Source organism: Crocodylus siamensis, chromosome 1 (assembly GCF_052110815.1).
Source record: "Crocodylus siamensis isolate JL-2025a chromosome 1, ASM5211081v1, whole genome shotgun sequence".
NCBI classification, from domain to species: Eukaryota; Metazoa; Chordata; order Crocodylia; family Crocodylidae; genus Crocodylus; species Crocodylus siamensis.
This window is the reverse complement of record NC_143395.1, coordinates 45,703,979-45,726,159: the sequence shown is the minus strand read 5'-3', so window position 1 is coordinate 45,726,159 and position 22,181 is coordinate 45,703,979. Positions and strand designations below refer to the sequence as shown.

General features: G+C 41.2%; 1 protein-coding gene across 1 annotated transcript in view; it reads left to right on the top strand.

Annotated features, from left to right (window-relative positions):
* COL21A1 (collagen type XXI alpha 1 chain) overlaps positions 1–18,281 on the top strand; it is a 233,964-nt gene extending 215,683 nt beyond the window's left edge. Inside the window, exons 22-30 of the mRNA XM_090034162.1 lie at positions 1,136–1,207; positions 2,257–2,292; positions 2,825–2,869; positions 3,225–3,257; positions 12,741–12,887; positions 12,973–13,027; positions 13,406–13,606; positions 16,975–17,052; positions 17,835–18,281. Coding sequence (XP_089890288.1) covers positions 1,136–1,207; positions 2,257–2,292; positions 2,825–2,869; positions 3,225–3,257; positions 12,741–12,887; positions 12,973–13,027; positions 13,406–13,606; positions 16,975–17,052; positions 17,835–18,022 — 855 coding nt within the window. The 3' untranslated portion in view covers positions 18,023–18,281. The remainder of the gene's footprint in view (positions 1–1,135; positions 1,208–2,256; positions 2,293–2,824; positions 2,870–3,224; positions 3,258–12,740; positions 12,888–12,972; positions 13,028–13,405; positions 13,607–16,974; positions 17,053–17,834) is intronic.
* The last annotated feature ends 3,900 nt before the right edge of the window (positions 18,282–22,181 follow it).

Below are 22,181 nucleotides of genomic sequence, written 5' to 3'. Positions count from 1 at the left end.
TGTAATTCTCCATATCAGTATGCTATTAAAAGTTTATTCTAGTTACTTATCTATACTTATACGTTTGTATAATACCTTGTCAAGAAAAAATGTATTTTTTTCATGTGCAGAAGGGAAGAATAAGGGGGAAAGCATAGCTTGTCTGAAAGTTACAGCTAAATCCTATTTCACCTGTATGCTTAAGTGGCACTAATGTCGCTATGTAACTGCAGTTTTGGCACTTACAGTTTGGGTTCTTTTTACACCTAGGGGAAAATGGAATCACCCAAGTATGTGAGTGTTTTGTACAAGTAAAAGGTAGATGTGGACCTCTCATATTTTATGCCCAGAACAGAGGCATAATTGCACTTGCTGACTCAGAGCAGGTTGGAGCCTGCAGGTTTTGCTTTCCAGCAGAGTGTTCTAACCTTGAGTCCATGGTCTAGCTACTACCTGGAATACTTTCTACTTATCTTCCTGAAGTTGACCAAGAGGCAGATACAAACAGCCAGGAGAGAAAGATATGTTGGGTCATGCAGAGGAGGAACACAATCTACAGGGAGGATGGTTGTGTCAGATAGATGGTACCCTGGAAGATCATCTACTCTAACCCCCTTCACAGAGCAAGAGTTTGTCCTCTCTCAAACCTCCAAGACAGAATTCTATCCAGCCTGTCATTGAAAATTTCCAAGGAGGGAAATTACACAAGTTTCCTAAACAATATAAAGTTGAAGTACTTTCAAAGAAATCAGTGTAAGAAAAATGAATGTTCAGTCCTTTATACTTAAATGTTGTATAATGAATATAGACAAGAATATATTAAACCACATAATTTGAATGTTAAGTTGTTCAAAAGTAAACTGACATTACTACACGTAGCTTTGTTAATGTAATATTAAACTGCCTTTGGTAAGGGGCAATCAAAAACAATTTTTTCTGGATGTTGGATGGCTGAGGTAAGAGTAAGAGAATATTGTCATGACTTGAATTATTCTGGCTGCATTTGACTTGTGAAAAAATGATGCACACTTCAATCATCATGTGTTATAAAATCTCAGATTATTATAGCTAAGAGATAGGATTTTGAAAAAACATGCAATATATGTTCTTATACACAGCACATCAGTGATACTTATGGAGCTATTGTATTACTCAGGGAGAACAAGGAGGAGTAGGTATTCCAGGCGAACCAGGGTACTCGGGCATGCCTGGGACACCGGGTACAAAGGTAAGTAGTTTCTGTAGCTTTTATTATATAAAGTACTTCACAAGAAATTCTATAATAAACCCTTTCTATGAAAGAAAGTCTTTCAGAAACAAGCCCACAGAAGTGGGTTAAGTGACTGTTCTAACTGTTAACCGGCAACTGTCTGTTTTGTAAGTAAATTAAATAGAATAGGGAATTATTTGTTGTGTTCTCATTAATTTGTCTTCCAATAAGAAAATCTAATCTAATTCTTTTACATTCTAGTCAAATGATGCAAAGTGAAAGCATTTAGAAAACAATTTACTGAAATTAAGTTAGAGGTGTCCAAGTTCTTAGTGGCTGGGGGTCACAAACTGCATAGGCCATGAATCTATGGGCTGTACAGAAGGCTCCAGTGAAGGCTCCCAGTCCTGCTAGTGGCAGGAGCAGAAAGTGGAAGCTAGAGGAGAGAGTTGGAGGCCAGAGATCTCAGCAGCAGCAGCAGCAACAATGTGAGGAGGGCATTCAGGTCAGAGCACACAGGTTAATTACTTGTGGGCTGCCAGTTGGACAAATCTGCACTCAGTGATGCAATTAAACTCATTCAGGATTTGACAGTAGATGTACTGTTAAGGGATAATGAGCCTGACATAATTAACTTCAGGGGTTGTGCTTTGTTCACAGTGGGGGAAATCAGGGAACCTACTATTGACTTAGAATTGTGTCTGGTTACAATGACAACAAATTTTGTCCTCTAGAAACAAAACAGGAAAGCATATGGTGCTTTATTTAAATTATGTGCAAACAGTGGCTTAACTCCCAATGGCAAATTGAACGCATCATTATATACCATCCTCTTTAATTAGACATGTCAAAATCGCTGTTCTTATTGAGAGTTATCTGCACAATAAATTTACTCTGTGCTTTATTGCTTTTTAGTGTTTGTATACCTATAAATAATTTGAGGTTGTTCATTACTGATATGTATCATTTGCAACTTGTCTTGTATTTACGGAATAAAATTAAAATGAATATTTTGAAAATGGACTGCTTGACAGTGGACATGTTATAATACCTTCTAATATTTACAGGGGAGCAAGGGAAGCCCGGGTGAAAGAGGTATCCAGGTATATTAACTTTGTTTTACATCCAAAATGATTGTGATGTATTTACTAATAAATCAAGTACTGAATTAATTTGAAGTGTTAGTTTTAAAAATTATAATAAATGGAATTTTTGCTTGAATACACAGATGGCAGAATGTAGATTTAACTCAATAAATCATCCCATAACAGCAGTGAGAATAATGTTTTTAAATTTCAACTCTGAAACTGTATTTCTGTAATATAAATATGAAGACTTTCAGACTGAAAGCTACTTGAAAACCACTGAAGTAAATAGAAGAGATGGAGATCAGTGTTCTCAATATTCAAGTTGCAGATTAGGGGTTATAATACAAATTCTTATAGCTACACCTTGAAGTGGATTCATAGAATCACAGAAAATTAGGGTCGGAAGGGACCTCAGAAGGTCATTTAGTCCAACCCTCTCAGGAATGGTGATGCGGGGTTTTGTCTGATTCCATTGATAGATGGGATTTTGGTTGGGCATTATGCCTTGACTACATATTTTTTTTAAAATTAAATTTCTTTTTTGAAGGGACAAAAAGGAGAAAAAGGAAGATCAGGAACTCCAGGTCATCAGGTATCATTAAAAGAAATAGTTTCAAGAAAACTGCATTTCATTTTTGTTCCTTTCAAAGGTAACTGACATCAATATTGTAACTCATTATATCTAGAAATAAAACTGCACTTACTAAAAGTTCCTATGTATTTATGTCTGTGTGTGTAACTATTTTAAAAATTTGATAGGATATTTAATGCAACACAATGAAACTATTTTGTCTATTAAGAAATACTACAGAGCAGAGAAAAGAATCAGGTTTATTTATTGCATAGCGAGTCTAAAGGTGAGAGAAGATGTCTGAAGTAGCAAAGACCATATTTATCAACTTGATTCATTTTGCTGTAGTCATAATTTTCTCGATTGCTTTCTTCAGGGAACAAAAGGACTGAATGGAGAAAGAGGAGAGGTATGCTTTTACAAACACCATTTTATGGTCTTATTGGAAAATTTTGTGAATAATGACTTTTGAAATCACTGTTTGTAACTATTTGGATTACATGTATCCTAATTGCTGTATAGGTGAAAGAGCAATATTAAGACACAAAGTCTTTTAACAAGAAATAAAAATAAAATAACGATCCAGTACAAAAATAACATCGAGGGAAGTCAGTGAAGTAGAAAGTAAATAGAACACTATGTAAAGACAAGATCTTTAGATGCTAACTAAAATACAATCCAAAGACAAAAAAATTTTAAAAAAATTAAGGAGGTCAGTCAAAAGACAGGTCTAATTGATGAAAAATAAGGATGGAACTTAAAAAAAAAGAAAAAAAAAAAGGTGTGTAACTTTCTGGAGGGTTTATTCACCATGCCAAACTCTCATTTAAAAAAAAAATCCCAGATTTTATAACCCTGAATGTTTTACTAGAGAGACCTTTGCTAAATAACCTTATATTCTGAAATCCCATGCCTTCCAGAGATCATTATCTTCCCAATCTGGAGAAGGTATGAGAGGTAGCTACTTTCAACCCTCCTATAGATTTGGAAGGAAGAGGAGGAACAGCTACCATCTTCTCCCTGCCTGTTTCTCAGTCTGGAGTCTGAGCAGGCAGGTGGCTTTGTCCTTTTGCTTCTTCTGCTTGGCTTCTAGACACAGGGAACTGAGCATGAGGAGTGGTGCCATGAGCTCCCTCCCTGCTTCTCACATTGGAATCCCCAACCTGAGAAATGGGCAGAAAGGTTCACCACACTGCACAAGTGCCCCTGGGAACCAGCACACTAGAGCAGTCCACGTTTTTTCCAGACTGGGATCACCCCACTCTTGGGAAAGCACAAGCAGGAGGGGAAAGGGAGTTGTTGCAAAATGAATGTCCATACAGCTTCCTCTCCCAGAATCATTTCTAGTGATGGAAATTTTCTACCGCTATAATTGAACACATTATTCATTTGATAACATTGTTTGTTTTACACATTGTAAGAGGACCGGCCTCGGAGACGAAGGAAAACCCAGGGATGATAATCATCCTTCACTTACCCCAGGTGGGAGGGGGAACATAGCCGGGGCTCGGAGCACTGCACTGTGCTTCTGGAGCGAGTGCTACATCTGGACTGGCAGGCAGGAAGTTCAAAGCAGTACTTCTGGCTCTGGAAAGTGGCAGCTGTGAGAAACTGCAGCATCTGTGGAGAGGTGATGCCAGAGGACTCTCCTGCTTATGGTGGTCTGTAGTGAGCGGTAGGTGAAAGCACTCAAGGTGGCAAGCACATGTGGTTTGAAGACCACCGATGAACCCAGGTACCCTCAGGCAGAACACTGGTATGGCTTTCCTGAGTAAGAAGTGGAGCTTGGGCTGAAGAGGAGCCAGGTGGTGTGAGGCATGGGAGCCTAAGCCTATTGTGAGCTGGGGCAGTGCAGCCAGCCTTGCATCAAGTGCAGCAAATTGATTTACTTTAGAGACTGTTAGTTAATTGATGGGGTGGGGGGATGAACCCTGAACACATTAATTGATTTTTGGTCGACACATCTTGGCAGACTGTACATGAATTAATGAATTAATGGAAGCATTTTGAGTTGCTTTACCATAGAGATTCTTAACCATTTGATAGCGGGTGAAGAACCCTGACGAAATGAAGGGACCTCAGTCTATGTGTTCTCTGAGACTATGAAGGAATTAAATGGTTTGGTCAGAGTTAATTTATCCTTGAGATTCTTAATCACTTTATAGAAGGGGAGGAAGCCTGAGAGCATGATGAACCATGTAGATTTAAGTCACAGGAGGACTTCTAATGAACTCACCAGAAGGGCCTGCCTGGGATCACTGCAGGGTAGGATTGCCCAATTTGCCCCTAAGGTTATGACTCCAAGAAAAAAACTGGATAACATCTAAGAAGTGCTTAGAGTGGTGTGAAGGGATGGCAGAGCCCCACAAAGAAATTTCTGTAACAAGCCTGGACTTATCACCCAGTGAAACCAGCTCCTTATCTGACAGAATATCAGTCATGGCAGGTGAGAAAAAGAAATAACACCAGAGAGCAGCTGGGGGATAGGACTGACCCCTCCCCATCTTGATGCCATTCACCAGGAAGGGGCCAGGTCAGACAGGGCCTGGGCCATGCAGCACCTACCCCCCGACACACATTTAATAAAATACTTAGTACTTGTAAAATAAAGTCGTTTCAGTGTAAAGTATCTTCTTTCAGTAGTTTTCAGTCTTTGTTCAGCTAGCTCTTCTGTTTTTCTTGATTATCTCTGCCAATATTATGGGTCAGCAAACAAGGCCACACACAGGATGGGGCTGTTTATTACAGGACCAAGATATGCTGTAGAAAATGTTCATTTAGCAGTTTCACTTAGTTTCTTGGCAGGTTCTGCAAGCAGTTGTGCTAATGATTCCATTATTTTGATTTGTTTTGTTATATTGGCTTGCAGCCTGCAGCTTCTTTCTATACTGGATGTCGTTTTCTCTTCACTGGTTCATTCTTAAATCTTCCAAGGCCTCTTTAAAACTGCTTTAAATAAACTAACTTAATTAATATGTGTCTATATGTGGTTTATAGTTAGAAACATAATTAGAAAAATAAAAGTAACTCCCTAGTATTTTAAATTATTTCTCATGTCATATTTCTAAAACTGGGTTTTTAGAAGTACCCACATAAATACATAGTCAAGATACCTAAATAAATGGCTTGATTTTTCAGATATCAGCATATACAACTGGTATTCCTGTTAAAAGCTTCCTCCCTAAACAATCTCCAGTCATAATCCGTCTCATGAAAATATGTTCAAGTACCTATCAAGTAAATGCATTTATACAGCATCAAAGAAGGGAGATACCAGAAATGTAATGGCATTAAATAAAAGCACCAAATTTCTGCAACAAAATGGTAACATTGACATTGACAAACAGTGAAATTGAATGTGGTCTTAAGAAACTTAGCTCTGCTTTATCTTTTATATCATAGGGTTAGATTACATTTTAGAGTTAGCAGGTGCTAATGTCAGTCTGTGTTAAAGCTAAATAAAATGTTAATGATCAGTCACACATTTGTGGTTAATACTCTCTAATATGCACTGAACAGACTTGCTACTAGAGGACTGGCAAGCAGGGGTGTGGCTAGGGGCTGCGAGTCTGCTCCATACCTGTCCTGCTCACCAGCTCTCCAGCTAAAGGGAGGCTGGGGAGGATGCAGGGAATCGCTGTATCACTTGGATTTCCTCCTCTGTTCCCATCAGCCCTCGGATATCCCTCCCCTCCGCCTTTACCTCCTGATCAGCCCCTCCACCCTTAGGATAACTGCCCTGCCACCCCAATCAATTGGCCTGAGAGTAGTGACAGTGGAGTGGGGTGGCTGCTGCCTCCCTGCCTGCTTGTGGGTTCCCTGCAGCCTATGTTGCCCTGTACACCTGAGTGTAGCTCCCGTCAGGCCCTGCAGCTGCTCAGCATCTCTTTGCCCTTTGTCCCCAGGTCCTTCCTTCAGTTGCAGGGCCTGGTGGGGACTGAATCTGGGTGTGCAGGGTCAGAGAGATATGCAGGGACCCCAGAAGCAGATGGTAAAGAGCAACCCCCTATCACTACTACTTCTTCCAATCCCGGGCTGATTGAGGTGGCAGGGCAGTGATCCAGGGGTCAAGAGCTTTAATAGGGGGATAGATGAGTTGGTTGGGATGGCAGGGTCTGGTGATCCTGGAGATCCAAGGTCTGGTCTGGAGATCCAGGGGTCAGTTTAGGAGACAAAGAGGGTGGCAATCCAGCAGCTCCCCACCCATCCACTTCCCCCTCACTCGTTCCTCTTCCCCTCTCCAATCCTGCCCCCTTCCCCTTGGTCCCCCTGTCCCCCTTTGTTCCTTTCCCTCCCTCCTCACTCACCCCAGGCCCCCTATTCCCAGCTGTCAGTAGAGGGCCATAGAGTCCTGGTTGATACTGGAGGACTGCAATGGGTGGTTTTTTCTTAGATGAGCACCCAGAAGTTAACTTGAGCTAGGTAGCACAGCTCAAAGATGATCCTTGCCTGTAGTAGCATAACTTGGCTACCTAGAGGGCACTTAGCACTTGTCAGCAAACCTTATTGTGCAATCATTCAAGTTTTAAGTGATCTTAAAATGTTTCAATTATAATGTGTAATTTCACCTTTTTTTGGTTGTTCTAAAAGAAGCTGCTGCTCAAAACCACACATTAGCTGTTATGATTGAGGAGTTATGTCTTTATGATCCTGTGGTGTTCTAGTTGACTAAATTTTCTTAACTTGATGCTGCATTAATTGGGGTTAAAATACAAGTGTTTCTGGTACATTTATATTGCTACAGAACCATGCAGATGTAACAGTTGCATCATAGTAATTTATATATACTTTCATATTTGGTAGGGTCGTACGGGACCGAGCAGATCATCAAGTCTGACCCCCTGCCATGGCAGGAAAGAGTACTGGGGTCAAATGACCCTGGCAAGGTGTTCATCTAACCTCCTCTTAAAGACCTTCAGGGTAGGAGCCAGCACCACTTCTCTTGGAAGCTGGTCCAAGATCCTAGCTGCCCTGACAGTGAAGTAGCACCTAGTTATATCTAGACTAAATCTACCCTCTGCCAGCTTGTGACCGTTATTTCTTTTCACTCCTGGTAGTGCTCCGAGGTACAGGGACTCCCCCAGTGCCTGTTGGTCCCCCCGACTAGTTTGTAAATGGCCACTAGATCCCCTCTCAGCCTTCTCTTGTGGAGGCTGAACAGGTTCAGGTCCCTTAACCTCTCCTTGTAGGGCCTGCCTTGCTGACTCCTGATCATGTGGGTGGCCCTCCTCTGGACCCTTTCCATGTTGTCCATATCCCTCCTGAAGTGCTGCATCCAGAACTGGATGCAGTACTGCAGCTGAGGCCTGACCAATATTGTACAGAGGGGGAGGATCACCTCCTTGGACCTGCTTGCAATGCATCTGTGGATGCATGACAAGGTATGGTTGGCCTTCCTGACCGCTTCCCCACACTGTTGGCCCATGTTCATTTTGGCATCAATAATGACTTGAAGATCCTTTTCTGCCTCTGCACTGATGAGAAGGGAGTTCCCCAGCCTGTAGGTATGCTGCTGGTTCTTCTTCCCCAAGTGCAGTACCTTGCACTTTGTCAGTGTTGAAACCCATCCTGTTCTCATCCGTCCACCCCTGTAACCTGGCTATGTCTGATTGCAGCCTATTTCTCCCTTGTAGCATGCCCACTTCTCCCCACATCTTAGTGTCGTCTGTGAATTTGAACAGGGTGCTTTTTACACCCCTTGTCCAAGTCACTGGTGAAGAAGTTGAACAGTGCGGGCCCGAGGACCGAGCCCTGCAGAACCCCACTGCCCACATCCCTCCAGTTCGAAAATGACCCATCCACCACCACTCTCTGGGTGCAGCCATCCAGGCAACTAGTGACCCATTTGACTGTGTAGGTGTCAATGCCACAGTCCCCTAGTTTTTTAATGAGAATGGGGTGAGAAGGCCTTCCTAAAGTCCAGAAAGACTACGTCCACTGCTACACCTGCATCTAAGGATTTTGTGACCTGGTCATGGAAGGCCACCAGGTTGGTCTGACAGGATCTGCCTCTAATGAACCCGTGTTGGTTTTATTTTATTTCCCTCATCATCAGGCCAGCTCTCTGCAGAGAAGGAGTCTTTATGCCGCATGGCACCCAGGCCACACTCCCAGACAATCTTCAGGTAATGGCATCCTCGGTTCACCACAACAGTAGTTCTTATGTGCAGAGTCCCTTGACCACAACAGTAACATTCCTCAGCTTGCAGCTTCTTCTACCCCAATGGCAAGAGTTCTCAGCTCACAGCCTGCTGTCCTTTGTATTCCCTCCCAGGGATCATTCCTTCTGTGAGGCTTCACAGGTTCTCTATTGGGCTTCTCCCTCCCTTGGATTTGGCTCTGGATTCTACACCATCCTGAGCGTCATCCTCCAGGCTGCTCTTCAGGTTTAGCCAGCCACAGGCTTATATAGCTGAAAGGGTGTGGCCTAACTTGTTTTCTCTATTAAATGGGAAACTCGCTTTTCTCACCCTAGTCTCACACCTATCCTAGGCTCCAACTGCTATCCCTAGGCTAACAGAAGAAAAGAACTGGAATAAGCTTAATTTTCAATATGTACAGGGAGCCATCCTGTTGAGTAAAATGGCACCAGTTTTATACAATTGGTTTTTAGGGTGAAACCAACAAATAATATATGTAATGAGATGTAATATCCACTAGCTTACCATTTATAGAGACGCCTAATCTAAATAACTTTAGTTGATCTCTAGTGCCTCCTAGATGAACAATTTGTTAGGACCAGATAGCAACTGATTCTAGAAATGGAGTTCTAGGAGTTGTCTTTCTTTTTACATTTGTGACAGGGATTGGGTATAGTTTCATAATGTTGGGATGTCAACCACCTAGAGGCAGTATAGCCATGATCCTGTTCACCACCCCTCCCTACAAAGCAGTATGGAGCTGGCCAATTGTGCCACGGTACTGTAAATGATGATGCAGTGGATTAACAGTGGCAGGAGAACCCCCTTTGCTCCAGCCCCAGCACATCAACCTGATCCCTCTTTGCAGCAAGCTGTTCCTTTTTCAGTTCACTTTCCACTTGCTCAAAAAAAAAGGAGGTTCCTGGGCTTTAAATGCCCTACATTTGGGCTTTTTAAAGAGGGCTGACTGGTCCTTCCCTCCTCGCCCCTCCCCCTCTGCTCCCCTATTGACCACCAAAGATTGGAGTCTAAGACCCATTTTCTACACCTAGTCCCACTCCTTTCTGGGAGAAGTCCATCTTGGTATGTGCAGATCCTGGTCAATGGCAGAAGTATGAGGAATAGAGTGCAATCCCAGGTAAACAACACATCAGCTTTGAATTGGCATCATGTTAAGGGAGCATCAATACATGTTTGTCTAGAGTCTGAATCTGTTAAGCCTAGAACCTGGGTATTCTTTATTTTTCACTGGGGCCACATAGCCTCTCTGTTCTGGGGCCTCTATCAGACATCCTGGTGTCCATGTAGTTGTAGTCTATCTGTGGGCAATCCCTGCACCAATGTCCAGTTTTCCACCCATAAAGCAGACAGAAATCTCCCCATTCTTTCATCTTGGCACTATATCCCATTTCTACTTTCAAATCAGTAGCCTGGTAATGTTAAGCCCACCCTTGTCTCTTTGGAAATTGAGGCAGGATTCCCAGGTTGGGTCCAGGACCTCTACCCAACAGGCTTCTAGCTGTAGGAGGCCCTTCCTATTTTGAGTTCATGCATTGCTGGGCCTGTCCCTTTGGTCCAGCAGGGTATTTCCCATATTCTAATCTGGCCTCAAGGACATTCTTGACTAAGCAAGCTACCTCTTTGATATCACCAACCAATGTCTTCAGATTCACTTCTGGTGTCCTACAGGCAATAACTGGCAAAATTGGTCTTGTCCTCCTTATCGCCTCTATTATTTCTGTGGATAAGCAGGACTCTGGTTTAAGCAGAGTGAGGCTATGGGCAAGTGTTAAAGGCTGGGTGTCAGAGTTAAATGGTTCTTCCTGGAACCGGCACTGGTGTATCTCTAGTAAAACCTAGGCAGTTGAAGATAGGGGTCTTGAGGTTTTCATAGATCTGTGTCAATTCAGCTCCCAGGACCTGAGTTTGGGTATGTAGCCCAAACTTTCCCTGTCAAGTAACAGGCTTGCTTAGTGGCCCACTGATCCTGACATCATTGCTACATTCTGGTCACCCACTCAAAAGATTCTAGAAAGGCCTCTTGAGTGAGTGGCCTCAGGATCATCATCTGGCCCCATTTTGTGAGAATTCCCACTCTTGTTTGGGTGAGGGTAGTAGTGTGCAACTGTGTGCTGGTCTTCCCCTGATCCAGTACCTGAACCATGAAGTGCTGCTGCTCCTCCTGCAATCTCCACTAAAAAAGTGCTGTTGAAGCTGGAACTGTTGGAACACCCCTGCCAGCCATTTTTAGCATGGCTTCTAGATCCGTTTTTTATTGCTTGTGGATGAGTTTGCCTGCTTTCTCTATCACCTGTAATGTGTTGCTTAGCCTGAGCTAGAATTCATTACATCCAGACCTCTAAAGCAAAGTTCAGTCTTAAAAACAAATAGACAAAACAAAGTTCTTCTGCTCTGTCCTGGACACTAGATGCAGAGTCCCTTTTGGCTCTGACTTCAGCTTAGCAACCCGGTCCCCTCCTTGCAGCAAGCTGTTACTTTCATAGCTTGCTTCCTCCTTTATTTCCTTTTTAAGGATTCCAGTGGGACACTCTCTGTTTACCCCCATGTGGGCTTTTATTAACAGGGCTGACTGTTCCTCCTTAAAGGGTCAAATCACCCTGTTACACCTATTTTATTCAATATCCTCCTCTGCACTCTTTCAAACATAGGGCTAAACCAGAAAGTCTTGAAGGAACCCTACATTTCCATTATAGGGAAGCTTGCTAGTTCAATATAATATAGATGATATAGTTTAGAACATGGAACAGCATTATGAAGGATATGTGACTAAGAACCTTTTAAACCTTCCTTCTTTGTCCAAAGAAATGGACTGTTTAGCAACATCTTGCCTAGTGCCTTCCTTCTAGTACATTTGGAAGTAGCTACTAATGAGAATATGCAGAAGCCATATACAAATGGCAAGAAAAAACTCGGAGGGGAGCAAAGATACAAGACTAATTTTAAACCTGAAAATGTACCGAATTACACTGCACTTGAGATTTGTTGGCTTCAAGTTTGAAAAGCAATCCAAAATAACTAGTGCAGTAGGTAGTCGCATGTGTACAGGAATCATTGCTTTGATGAAATTCTCTTATTTCCAAATGTTTTCTAGTGTTAGCTTAACTTTACCCTAGCAGATGGGTTAATTATCATCAATCATTCTGAGATGAACTGAGGTCTGGATAACAATCTAACACAAATTGAACTTCTGACCCTCCTTCCCATACCTCCCACTGTGATTCCACTCACACACAGAGGCCTGAAGGTGAAATCCTGACATCATTCTAGTTACTGACTTCAGTGGAGTCAGAATTTAACCTTTTATTTTCTACCCTTCCAAAATAGGCTTTTAAAGTTCTGTATTAGCTTAGCGATGATATAGTGAAAGAGAGGAGGAAAAATATTTTAGGTGATTGTTTAATATTTGTATTGTATTTTAAATGGGAAGTTAACTGGCTCTGCCTTGGATTAAAAATTAGGCCCATACAAAAATGTACAATTGGTTATGTGTAATATTACTATATTTCAAATGGCCATTTTGCAAATAAATGTATTAATTACAAAGTCCAAAGAAGTCTTTATATTTTGGTGACATAGACCTATTAATGTCTGCCACATACATCTTGATTATTCTGATTTAATGAAGGCACCTCAGTGAAGGCCTGCCATCAGCTCACAATGAATAAAGATTCTTGTGCTTGTGGAACCCTGTGAAGGGATTTAGTTATCTTTTTTGCTTCCTTTGTTTTTAGAAAGGTGAGAAAGGAGACCCTGGCATTAGAGGCTTCAGTGGACAAAAAGGCGAGGCTGGCATTCATGGTTTGGTTGGACCTCCTGGACCAAGAGGACAGCCAGGGGACAGAGGACTCCCAGGGCCACCTGGATCAGATGGAAAGCCTGTATGTATGGTCCTTGATATCTGTTGTTATCGTACGTTTTAAAAATATATTCAGTGTATCTTATAACCCTTTTGTATTCATTCAGGGAAGGGAATTTTCAGAAGAGTTTATTCGCCAAGTTTGTACAGATGTATTGAGAAGTAAGTTCCAAAGAACTTTATGCATATATTTCATTTATTCTATCATTATTTTAAATGATTTGGGTGCTCTTGTTATAATTATAAGTAAACTCTAGGTAAGGAAAATTCATGTTACTAAGACACTGGATTGTCTATACCTCCCTGTGAGATATTTTCATGCTACACTTCATAATATTTTCAGAACTTATCAATCTGAATTCATAAATCTGCAGCCTCATCCTCATTAAGCTAGAACGTTTGCTTTTAGTGACTAATAGATAATTATCTGAAACTCTTATTTATATAGTTTGCAGTTTTGCTTGTTTTTATATTGGATAAAGGTATCTTCTCAGTATAATTGTCAGAACAACCTAAACTTTTCCATTTGAATTCTCCTAGCCCAGTTGCCTGCTATCCTTCAGAGTGGAAGGCTGCACAACTGCAACCATTGTCAGACTCAAAGTGCTCCCCCTGGACTCCCTGGTCCACCAGGACCAACAGGTCCAGAAGGCCCTAGAGGTTTTCCAGGTTTGCCCGGAAATGATGGGGTTCCAGGTCTCTCAGGAATTCCTGGGCGTCCTGGTACACGTGGAACAAGAGGTAACTGTATAGATATCTCCCATATTTTTGTTTCTCCATATAAGCAGTGTCTGCCTTTAGTGATTTTTATATATATTTTCAAACAACATTCCATACACTTTAATTTATCGCTTAATGAAAAACTTTGCATCCATGGTGATTTTTGCCTTATAATAAAGATGGATAAAAGTGATTACAATGAGCTAAAATTCTGCACTAACTCACACCTTGCCTTTCTTTCCTGAAGTCAACATAATAGTAGTTTGTCCTAATATCTGGGGGGGAGGGAGATGGTGGGGGAAAGAACACTCTCAGAAAGGTGATTAACCAGTACTCCCATGTTCTTCCAAAAGTTTAACTCTACATCTTATTTCTGGTTATTATGCTGTCTGTCTTTAATTGACACACATGCATTTGATATCTGCTACTTTTAAAGTTTATCATTTCAGCAATCAGTCAAGATTCAGTAAATTCAGCAACAAAAATCATTACCAGGAATCATGCCAGCAAAGCCAGCATTCTCATCAGATCTCAAACTGAAGCAAATATAAACTTAATCTGTAGGAGTGCTATGCAACAAAAAGAATCTGATCCATCATTAGAATCTTCTTCACAATCTGGGTCCTTCTTTACTCAGGACCATGAGTCATTTTTTGCTTGATGTTACAAGTATGCAATTGCCAGTGGCCTTTGTGGAAAATGCAAAGTCATTCCCTACCATTGCTTTATAATTAATGTTTCTTAGTTTTCATGCAAACAGTTTTCCAGGGGAACTTTTAGGTATGTCTGTGGTAGATTGATGCTTTCTTCTAATATTCTAATTATTTGGAGCTGTTGGGCTTGGAAAAGTCTGGGAAAATTGCCATTCACCAGGGAGAGTGCATGAGAGCCAAAATACAGTGTTTAATTACAGGGAAAAATGAGTAATTTTGGAAAGGTGAAACCTCTACAAAAGAGAAGTTAAGCTCAAAAAAGAGTATTTTAAAAATCTTTGAGCTCCATATTTAGGCTTCAGAAGATTCAGAGGAAATGTCAGTGTTTACTATATTAGTACAGTTATGAACTGTGTGATTTCAGTATTGTATATCTCACAGACTTCAACCTGAGACTTGGAGAACTGTTATTGCCTGCTATTACACAGTAACAAGCCTGTCCTTAAGTAGTGTTGACTGAAGTGATCAATGTATTTCATAGCTTATTAAAAGTTACAGATTACCATTTGAGGAGATATAAAGGACCCACATTGCTATTCAGTTTTTAGGAGCAAGTCTTGTACTTCTTTGTGTTGTTTTTCTCCAAAGTTCTTCCCATGTTGCTGTTTATGGCAAAGGCAACAAAATAATAGAATTTCTCCTTGATTAAATGAATTCAGTTAGACTTACACTCATTTCCATCAGGGCTGAATTGGTCTGTTTTGTTTTATTTTCCTTCCCCTAGGCTTCTACTATTTCTATTATGTTCATCCTTTGTTTTGTGCGGGTTACCCTCACCACTAATTTTATAACCTGTAACATCTCTATACTCTCCTAAATTTTCTATATTTAATTTCTAGTGAATACTGGTGTAATTTTTCTATGTATCTGGATTTGTTTGGTGGTCATAATGTTCAGAGGCTTTTACGTGCAACTGTTCTGCAGTATTTTGAAGTTTCTGTATCCTTTCAATAATAATCAGCTATGGTGCAGCAAAATATTTACGCAAAATCATTACTTTTATTATGTAGCCCCTCATAATTCACATGCTTAAAGCTAAGGTTGAATAAAACCAAAGTATGTGGCAGCATCCATAATTTATTACATTTGATCTCAGCAATTGCCGTATTTACCTGATTAGAAGATGAGGTCCCCCACCCCCATTTCGTATGGGGGGGAATAAGACCCTTGCCTTACAATTGAGTATTAGGCAGTGAAGGGAGGTGAAGTTGTGGGGACTGGCAGTTGCTGTGGCTCTGGCCCCAACCCAGGGCCAGGGCTGCAACCACAGCTGCCTCCTGGCCCCCCGCTGCCTCTGCATGCCCTGCCACTCCTTCCCTGCAGACCCCACTCTCCTTCCAAACTGTGCTGCTTCCCTCTCTCCCCCACTTTTTTGCACTCCTCCTTACCTTTGCTCTGTCAGCAGGATCTGTCTCTGCAGCAGCCTGGGACACAGAGCATGGCTCCAGCCCAGCCCTCTAGCAGCCATGTTGGCTCCCTGCCTTTGCTGCAGGGCTGGGCTGGAACCATATTGTGTGTCCCAGGCTGCAGCAGGGACAGAGTGTGCTGACATGGAGCAAAGGTAAGTTTGCGGGGGGAGGGGGAATGTGGGTGGAAGGGGGAGTAAGTGGAGGAGCAGGCAGCAGGGGGCAAGCTGCCTGCCTCTTTCACTGCCTGCCCCACTACCTCCACACTGCGTGCCCCTACCACCTCTCTTCCTACTGCCTGTCCCCCACCATCCTCTAATGCCTACCTCATACTGCTCCCCACCACCTGCCCTACCACATGCCCCACTACTGCCTCCCTCACTGTCTGGTCCCCACTGCGTGTCCCATTACTGTCCCCCTCATCACCTCTCTGCCAACCCCCTGCAATTGAGTGAAATAATTTAAGATGATCCTTCAATACTTAGATATCATACATGGAAAATTGTAATAAATTTGTAATTTTTCTATGCATAGAATCTAATTACTGGGGGTTACCTTGCATTCAGGGTTGTCTTGTATTCAGGAAATATGGTACTACATTTTTACAGAACTTAGTCTCTGAGAAGGCTGTATCAAGCTAACTAGCAATATGCTAATTGTAACTCAATGAATGCTTCAAAAATACTTTCTTCCCTGCAACATTTTGACTGTGGCATGAAAAACAAAGTTCATTTCATAGATATTGAAGTTTTATCTTCAGCACTTAGCTACTTTTATTTCCTGAAAAAGATTCTGATATCGATTCACATTGACTACACAGCAAATGTTGAAAAATGGGTAGTCACTGAAAAAACTGATCATATTATGTCACGGAACAGAGAATTTATTTCTCTTTGTCTGGATGGGAGGGACTTTAATTTTTATGTGCCTTTTGAAAAGTCTGTTATGTTTTCTATTCGAAATAGGTATTATGTTGAAGTCAACAATTTTTTTTTTCATGCAACCTTTTACTCCACAAGTGAAAAGCCAGTCAATATCAGCTCTGTTCAGCATTTCAGTCTGTCATCTATTCCCTTTGCCAAGCATGTATATTTCTTACCATTTATTCTTTATCAGTCTCCTTTCAGCTAACTAAGAAAATTACATTAAATAGCACTGTACAAATAACTGTTTATTATATGGTACATTATTTTGCATGTAATCCCACCCCTTTGACTTCTCAAATGAAAATAATACTTAGAGTGCATGTATGTTGTTTGGTAATCTACAGGGTTACCAGGAAAAAATGGGGCAAAAGGTGGCCCAGGAATTGGACTTCCTGGTGAACAAGGTCCCCCAGGTCCTCCAGGTAAATCAAGATTTAATGTCATGTTGATTATTTGAAAATATTATTTTCTGAATTATTAATATAGTTCAAAGAAGCTTAAACAATACAATGGTTGATGAAAAGCAAAATAATATGGTTGCATGCTTTATATATTTTTCATTTTGTATTAGAATTAATTAAGTAAAGTAGCTCTTCATAAAAGTTAGTGACTTAAATTCCTGTTTCCAAATAGACTGAGATCTGAGGTTAACAAAGTTCTGTTTTGTAATGAAAACAGAGAGAAATTGCAACTGGCCTGATTTCCAGAAATATTGAGAAACTACAAATAGATTTAAATACTCATTTGTAGAGAAGAGGGTGCAGCAGCATCCAGCAGTTTTGGAAACTATCCCCTGTTCTATAAAAATATTTTTTAAAAAAAAGACTAGATTAGAGTGCCTGATACAAGGCCAACAAAGTCCATAGAAAATTGTTCATTAATTTCACTGAATTATGATTTATGTCAAGAGCAAACTAGATTATATGAGTATTTGATTTTAAATCTGTTCTGAATTAATCTTTTTTGTATATCTTGACTCCAGCAGAGGAGGCAGCACAGATAATATGGTCATTTTTAACCAATGTTTTAACTCTTTGTAATATACACTTGACTAAAGGAGGCCCTTTTCCTAGGAAATGACATTTTTCCTAGCCCAGTAAGATATTTCCTCAAAGTTCTGAGGGTTTGGAATCCAATGTGTAGTTTGTATCCATACCTAATGTTCTAGAGTAATGGTTTTCTTTATGGTAAATATACCGTTTAGGTCCTGAAGGTCCACCTGGTCTTAGTAAAGAGGGACGTCCTGGAGAGCCTGGGCAGCCTGGTAAAGATGGAGATCGTGGGAATCCTGGAATGCGAGGACCGGCTGGACCCCCTGGAATTTGTGATCCATCATTATGTTTTAGTGTAATTGTAGGAAGAGATCCATTTAGAAAGGGGCCAAACTATTAATTTGTGTTGTGTTAGAATAATAGGTATGGTGCTTGTCTTTTACAGTTTTTCATGTCTCAGGAAGATGACTAGCAATAATCCCATAAACAGGAACAAAAGTACCTCTGATTTTATAAAGGATCTAGGATAAGACTCTAGAAGATCACACATTCCATTTTAATGTATCTGCCATTGCTGTTGAATAATTAGCATAAATTAGATCTCAAAGTCTTTGAGAGAGACATGATTTTAACATGAATAAAGTAAATCATATCTGCTATTTGGTTTGTAAGTGTCCTATCATGCTCCTGATCCCACTGAAGTTCATTCCTAAAGCTTTTTTTAAAACTCCATTGGGAGCAGGAGCAGGGCCTAAATATTTAAATTATTGTGAAATATTTCACATTAGCCTACATATGCAGTATTTGATTTTCAAAGGATATGGCTGGCTTTTACTTTGTGTGTGTGTGAATCTCATTGGCTTATGTACATTACATATTTCATAGCTCAAGGTTTTCCATTACAAAAAAAAATCCTATTTTTTTTATAAAATTAAGAGAAGTATCTGACTTCCTTATGGAAGTAATTTCACCACTGAGTAATCAGTTCTTTTATCTAAGCATCAGGGTGAAAAAGAAGAACTCCCATTGACACTGCTGCAGCCAGGGTTTTACTTCAGAGTGATGCAGACTGTGTGGGTAGATTAACTTATATACGAATTACCTTATTTTAAAAAATAGATTTTATTTGGTTTGTACCTGCAGTTGGCCAGAAATGAAAATCACAGTTTTGTACAATGAAGTTTAACAATTTTAATATGCTCAGTTTAATCATAGATCAAAATTCAATTCCTTTGGTGTCCTTTATAAGAGCTGAAGTTGTCAAATGCAAGAAGCAGGTTTATAAGAAGAAAGTTCTTCATGCTTTTCACTAATGGCCATGTTTGTTACGCTGCTTTATTTTCCATTTTAAGCAAGACCTTTTTTATGTTAACTTTCATTGTATGCACTGCTGGCAAGACCCATAGCTTGCTTTCTGAGTAAAAAGTAATTGCACAAGTCCCGTTTACAATTTTAGTCCAATTTTAAATTAATGCAGAGTCCTTAACCAGAGCTTTATATGCAGCTTTCCCCTTTCCCCTCCCCCCGCAACGTGCTGTTTCACTGTTGTCATACTAAAAAGTTTGTTTAAATTTTTGACATTCAAGGTAAAATAAAATTTTGTACAGACTTGGGGGTAATGTGATGACTTGGTGAAAGGTGTTTTTATTTGGCTTTGCTCTGATAATAGAAGAGAATGTCTAATATGCATCTAGGATAGTATTAGTACTTGTCTACTGCTGCTACTGCTGTTTTAATCTTTATATCTTCTCTCAGGGGAAAAAAAATTAAACCCCAAACAGAAAGTAGCCTCCCCAAAAAGTACCTCCCCCAAAACGCTAATGTGGTCTATTTAAACTTGCAGGAACTGCATCCATTAACAATATTTATGCTGTGTAGATGCAGGGCAGTGACACCTTTAGGACTCATTCAGAGGCATAATTTTTTTGCAAGCAACAGCTTACTTCATCAGATGCTGTCAGTCTACAGGGTGCAACTCTGCTCTGCCTTCTTCCTGGTTTCAGACTAATACAGGGAACTATCTCTTTTTGCACAGTATAGTTGACTATTGCAAGTCACCACATTTACTTCAGTAAGACCATGCTTAGTTTGAGGCTGAATTAGTCTTCATCCAGTACCTCCATATGTTGTTAAAACGCCAAATACTTAAAATGTAGAGTAATATTTTTCATATGTAAAGTAGTGCCTTCTATATTAATGCCAATCTTTTTTTCAGTTAAACCAACATCAATGTGAGATTTGGAATCATTTAGTTAAAAAGAAAAAAGTTGAATCACAGTAGGCAGAGATGAAAAAGATGTGGCAGTTTGCTCAGTTTCTTTCTTCCTCTTCCAGAAGGTAATTGTTAATTACTTGTTCTACCAAGATCCATTTCAGATAGCAGAATAAACAAAAAATATTTTGTTAGCTTTATTGTATTATGATTTGTGTGTCAGTGAAATGGGGAAAATCCTTGAAGTCTCTGACAAAATATATTGAGGAAACGCTAACAGATGAGTAACTCTAATGGTTTAGAAACGGATTAGAAAAATTGGTGTTCTTTCATGGAAAAAGGTGCTACTAGGTTCCATAGTAGGACCAATGTCTAGCATATTTTTTTAATTCCAAAAAAGGAAAATAAATAGTAAGGTGGACAGATTCACAAATGACACAAAATGCATACAAGATATTCAATAACAGAAGGGTGTAAGGAATTGTTGACCATTATGAAACAATGCAAATTAGGAGGAATAATTTGAATTCTTCATACACTCTGCTAGTTTCTAAGTAAACTATAGCCACTCAGGGCAAAGACCTCAGTATAATTATTTAGAGCTGGATGAAAATTTCGTGGTGTGAAAGGACATTAAAAAAATACGTAACATTGCTAAACCAAGAGAGAGAAAATAATACTTAAAATATAAAGTCATATTATAATTTGACCAACTATTTTCACTGTAAATTCTGTTTTCAGTTCTGGTCATGCCATATCGAAAAAGACATAGGTCCGTATCCTATAATATATGTTTTCAAGTGACATTCTATACACTTGCTTCAATTCAGCACTTGAGGAATAATACAACTGAATCTTTAATGGTGTTTTTATTCTAATGAAGATGGATAAAAAGTGGTCACAATGAGCTAAATCCTGCAGTAACTCGCATCTTGTACTTCTTTACTGAGGCGCTGCGTGGCACAATCGCCACAGCTGCAGGCCCCTACCCCAACTGGGGCAAGTTGCTGTGTGCCAAAATGTGCTTGGCATAGGTGTTCCCTGCAGATAAGTAGCTGCAGCACAAGGTGAGCCACTGCTAGTTGTTCCCGGGAAACCAAATGTTCATGTGTGTCTGGATGCTCCCAAAAGGGGGCATCCACCTTTTGAAGCTGATCTGGTAGGTACAAAGATCATGGGACCAAAAGAAGAGCAAGAAAAATTAAAACAGGCTCCTTAGCTTAGGCCACTTCTCTGGGTGGTAGAGAGCCCTGATTTCTGCTTCCTTTTCCAAATGCTGTTCATGTATTTAACAATAAGTAATCTTTTGATAAAATGTATGGATAGCGTTGGGAAGAGAATCCAGAAGCTCATTCCCTCAAAGGGACTGCCCTTCTCTGACTTAGACTTCATTCTGCATGACTCCAGTGCCAATAGGGTATTGGCTAAAAGGTCCTCCTACACCTCTGATGGAATAGGATCTCAAGATAATGGAGCAGGGGAGGGCAAAATATGGCCTGTGGACCAGATCTGACCGACCAGCTGATTGGATCCAGTGCGCAGGCAGGCCCCATCAATTAATTTTATCCAGCCCCACCCGTGACTACCTGCTGCACATGCTGTGTTCCCAGCCTCCCCCGCCAGCAGGCATAGCTTCTGAGCAGGGCTCCTGCTATGGCCACTGCCTAGGGAACTGCTGGGTTCCTCCATCACTTAAGAAAGGGGACCAAGTGCACGCTGGGCCCTGCTGTTGCTCCCCCCTCCTGTCTGTCCCTGCCTGCCCATCAGAACTTTGTGAGCAACCGAGCTCCTTCACGCTCGCCCCTCCATCCACACGTACTCCCCTGCCCCACATGAGCAGGGCCAGAGTGAGCTGCAGGCAGAGCCCACACTGCTCCCTTCAACACTAAAGCTTCCCCTCCCTATCTGCTGCCCAGAGCACTGCAGCAGGGACTGCTGCTGCTGCTGCTGCTGCTGCCACTGCCTGGAAAACCGCTGGGCTCCTCCAGCAATTCCTCCTGTCCCTGCTGCAGCTCTGCCAGGCAAGCAGGTGAGAGAGAAGCAACGGTAGCGGAAGCCAGACAGGCTCGGCTGCAGCCCTGCCCGGCAGGTGTTGGACAGAGACTAAGAGAGCTGTTGATGCCAGGCTCGGCTCCCTGTCCTCTCTACCCTCTTGAAGGGGCTTCCTTTGCTGCCAGCGGTGACAGCTGCTTTCCTGCCCTTTGCAGCGTGTTGTGAGCCAGGCAGACAGAGCTGATCCCCTTCCCCCACACACGGAGGGGCTGGGCTCAGCCATATCACAAAGAGCAGGAAGGAGGGAAGCCCCCCACATGGACACACAACCCACCCACACACCCCACCCCCCTCC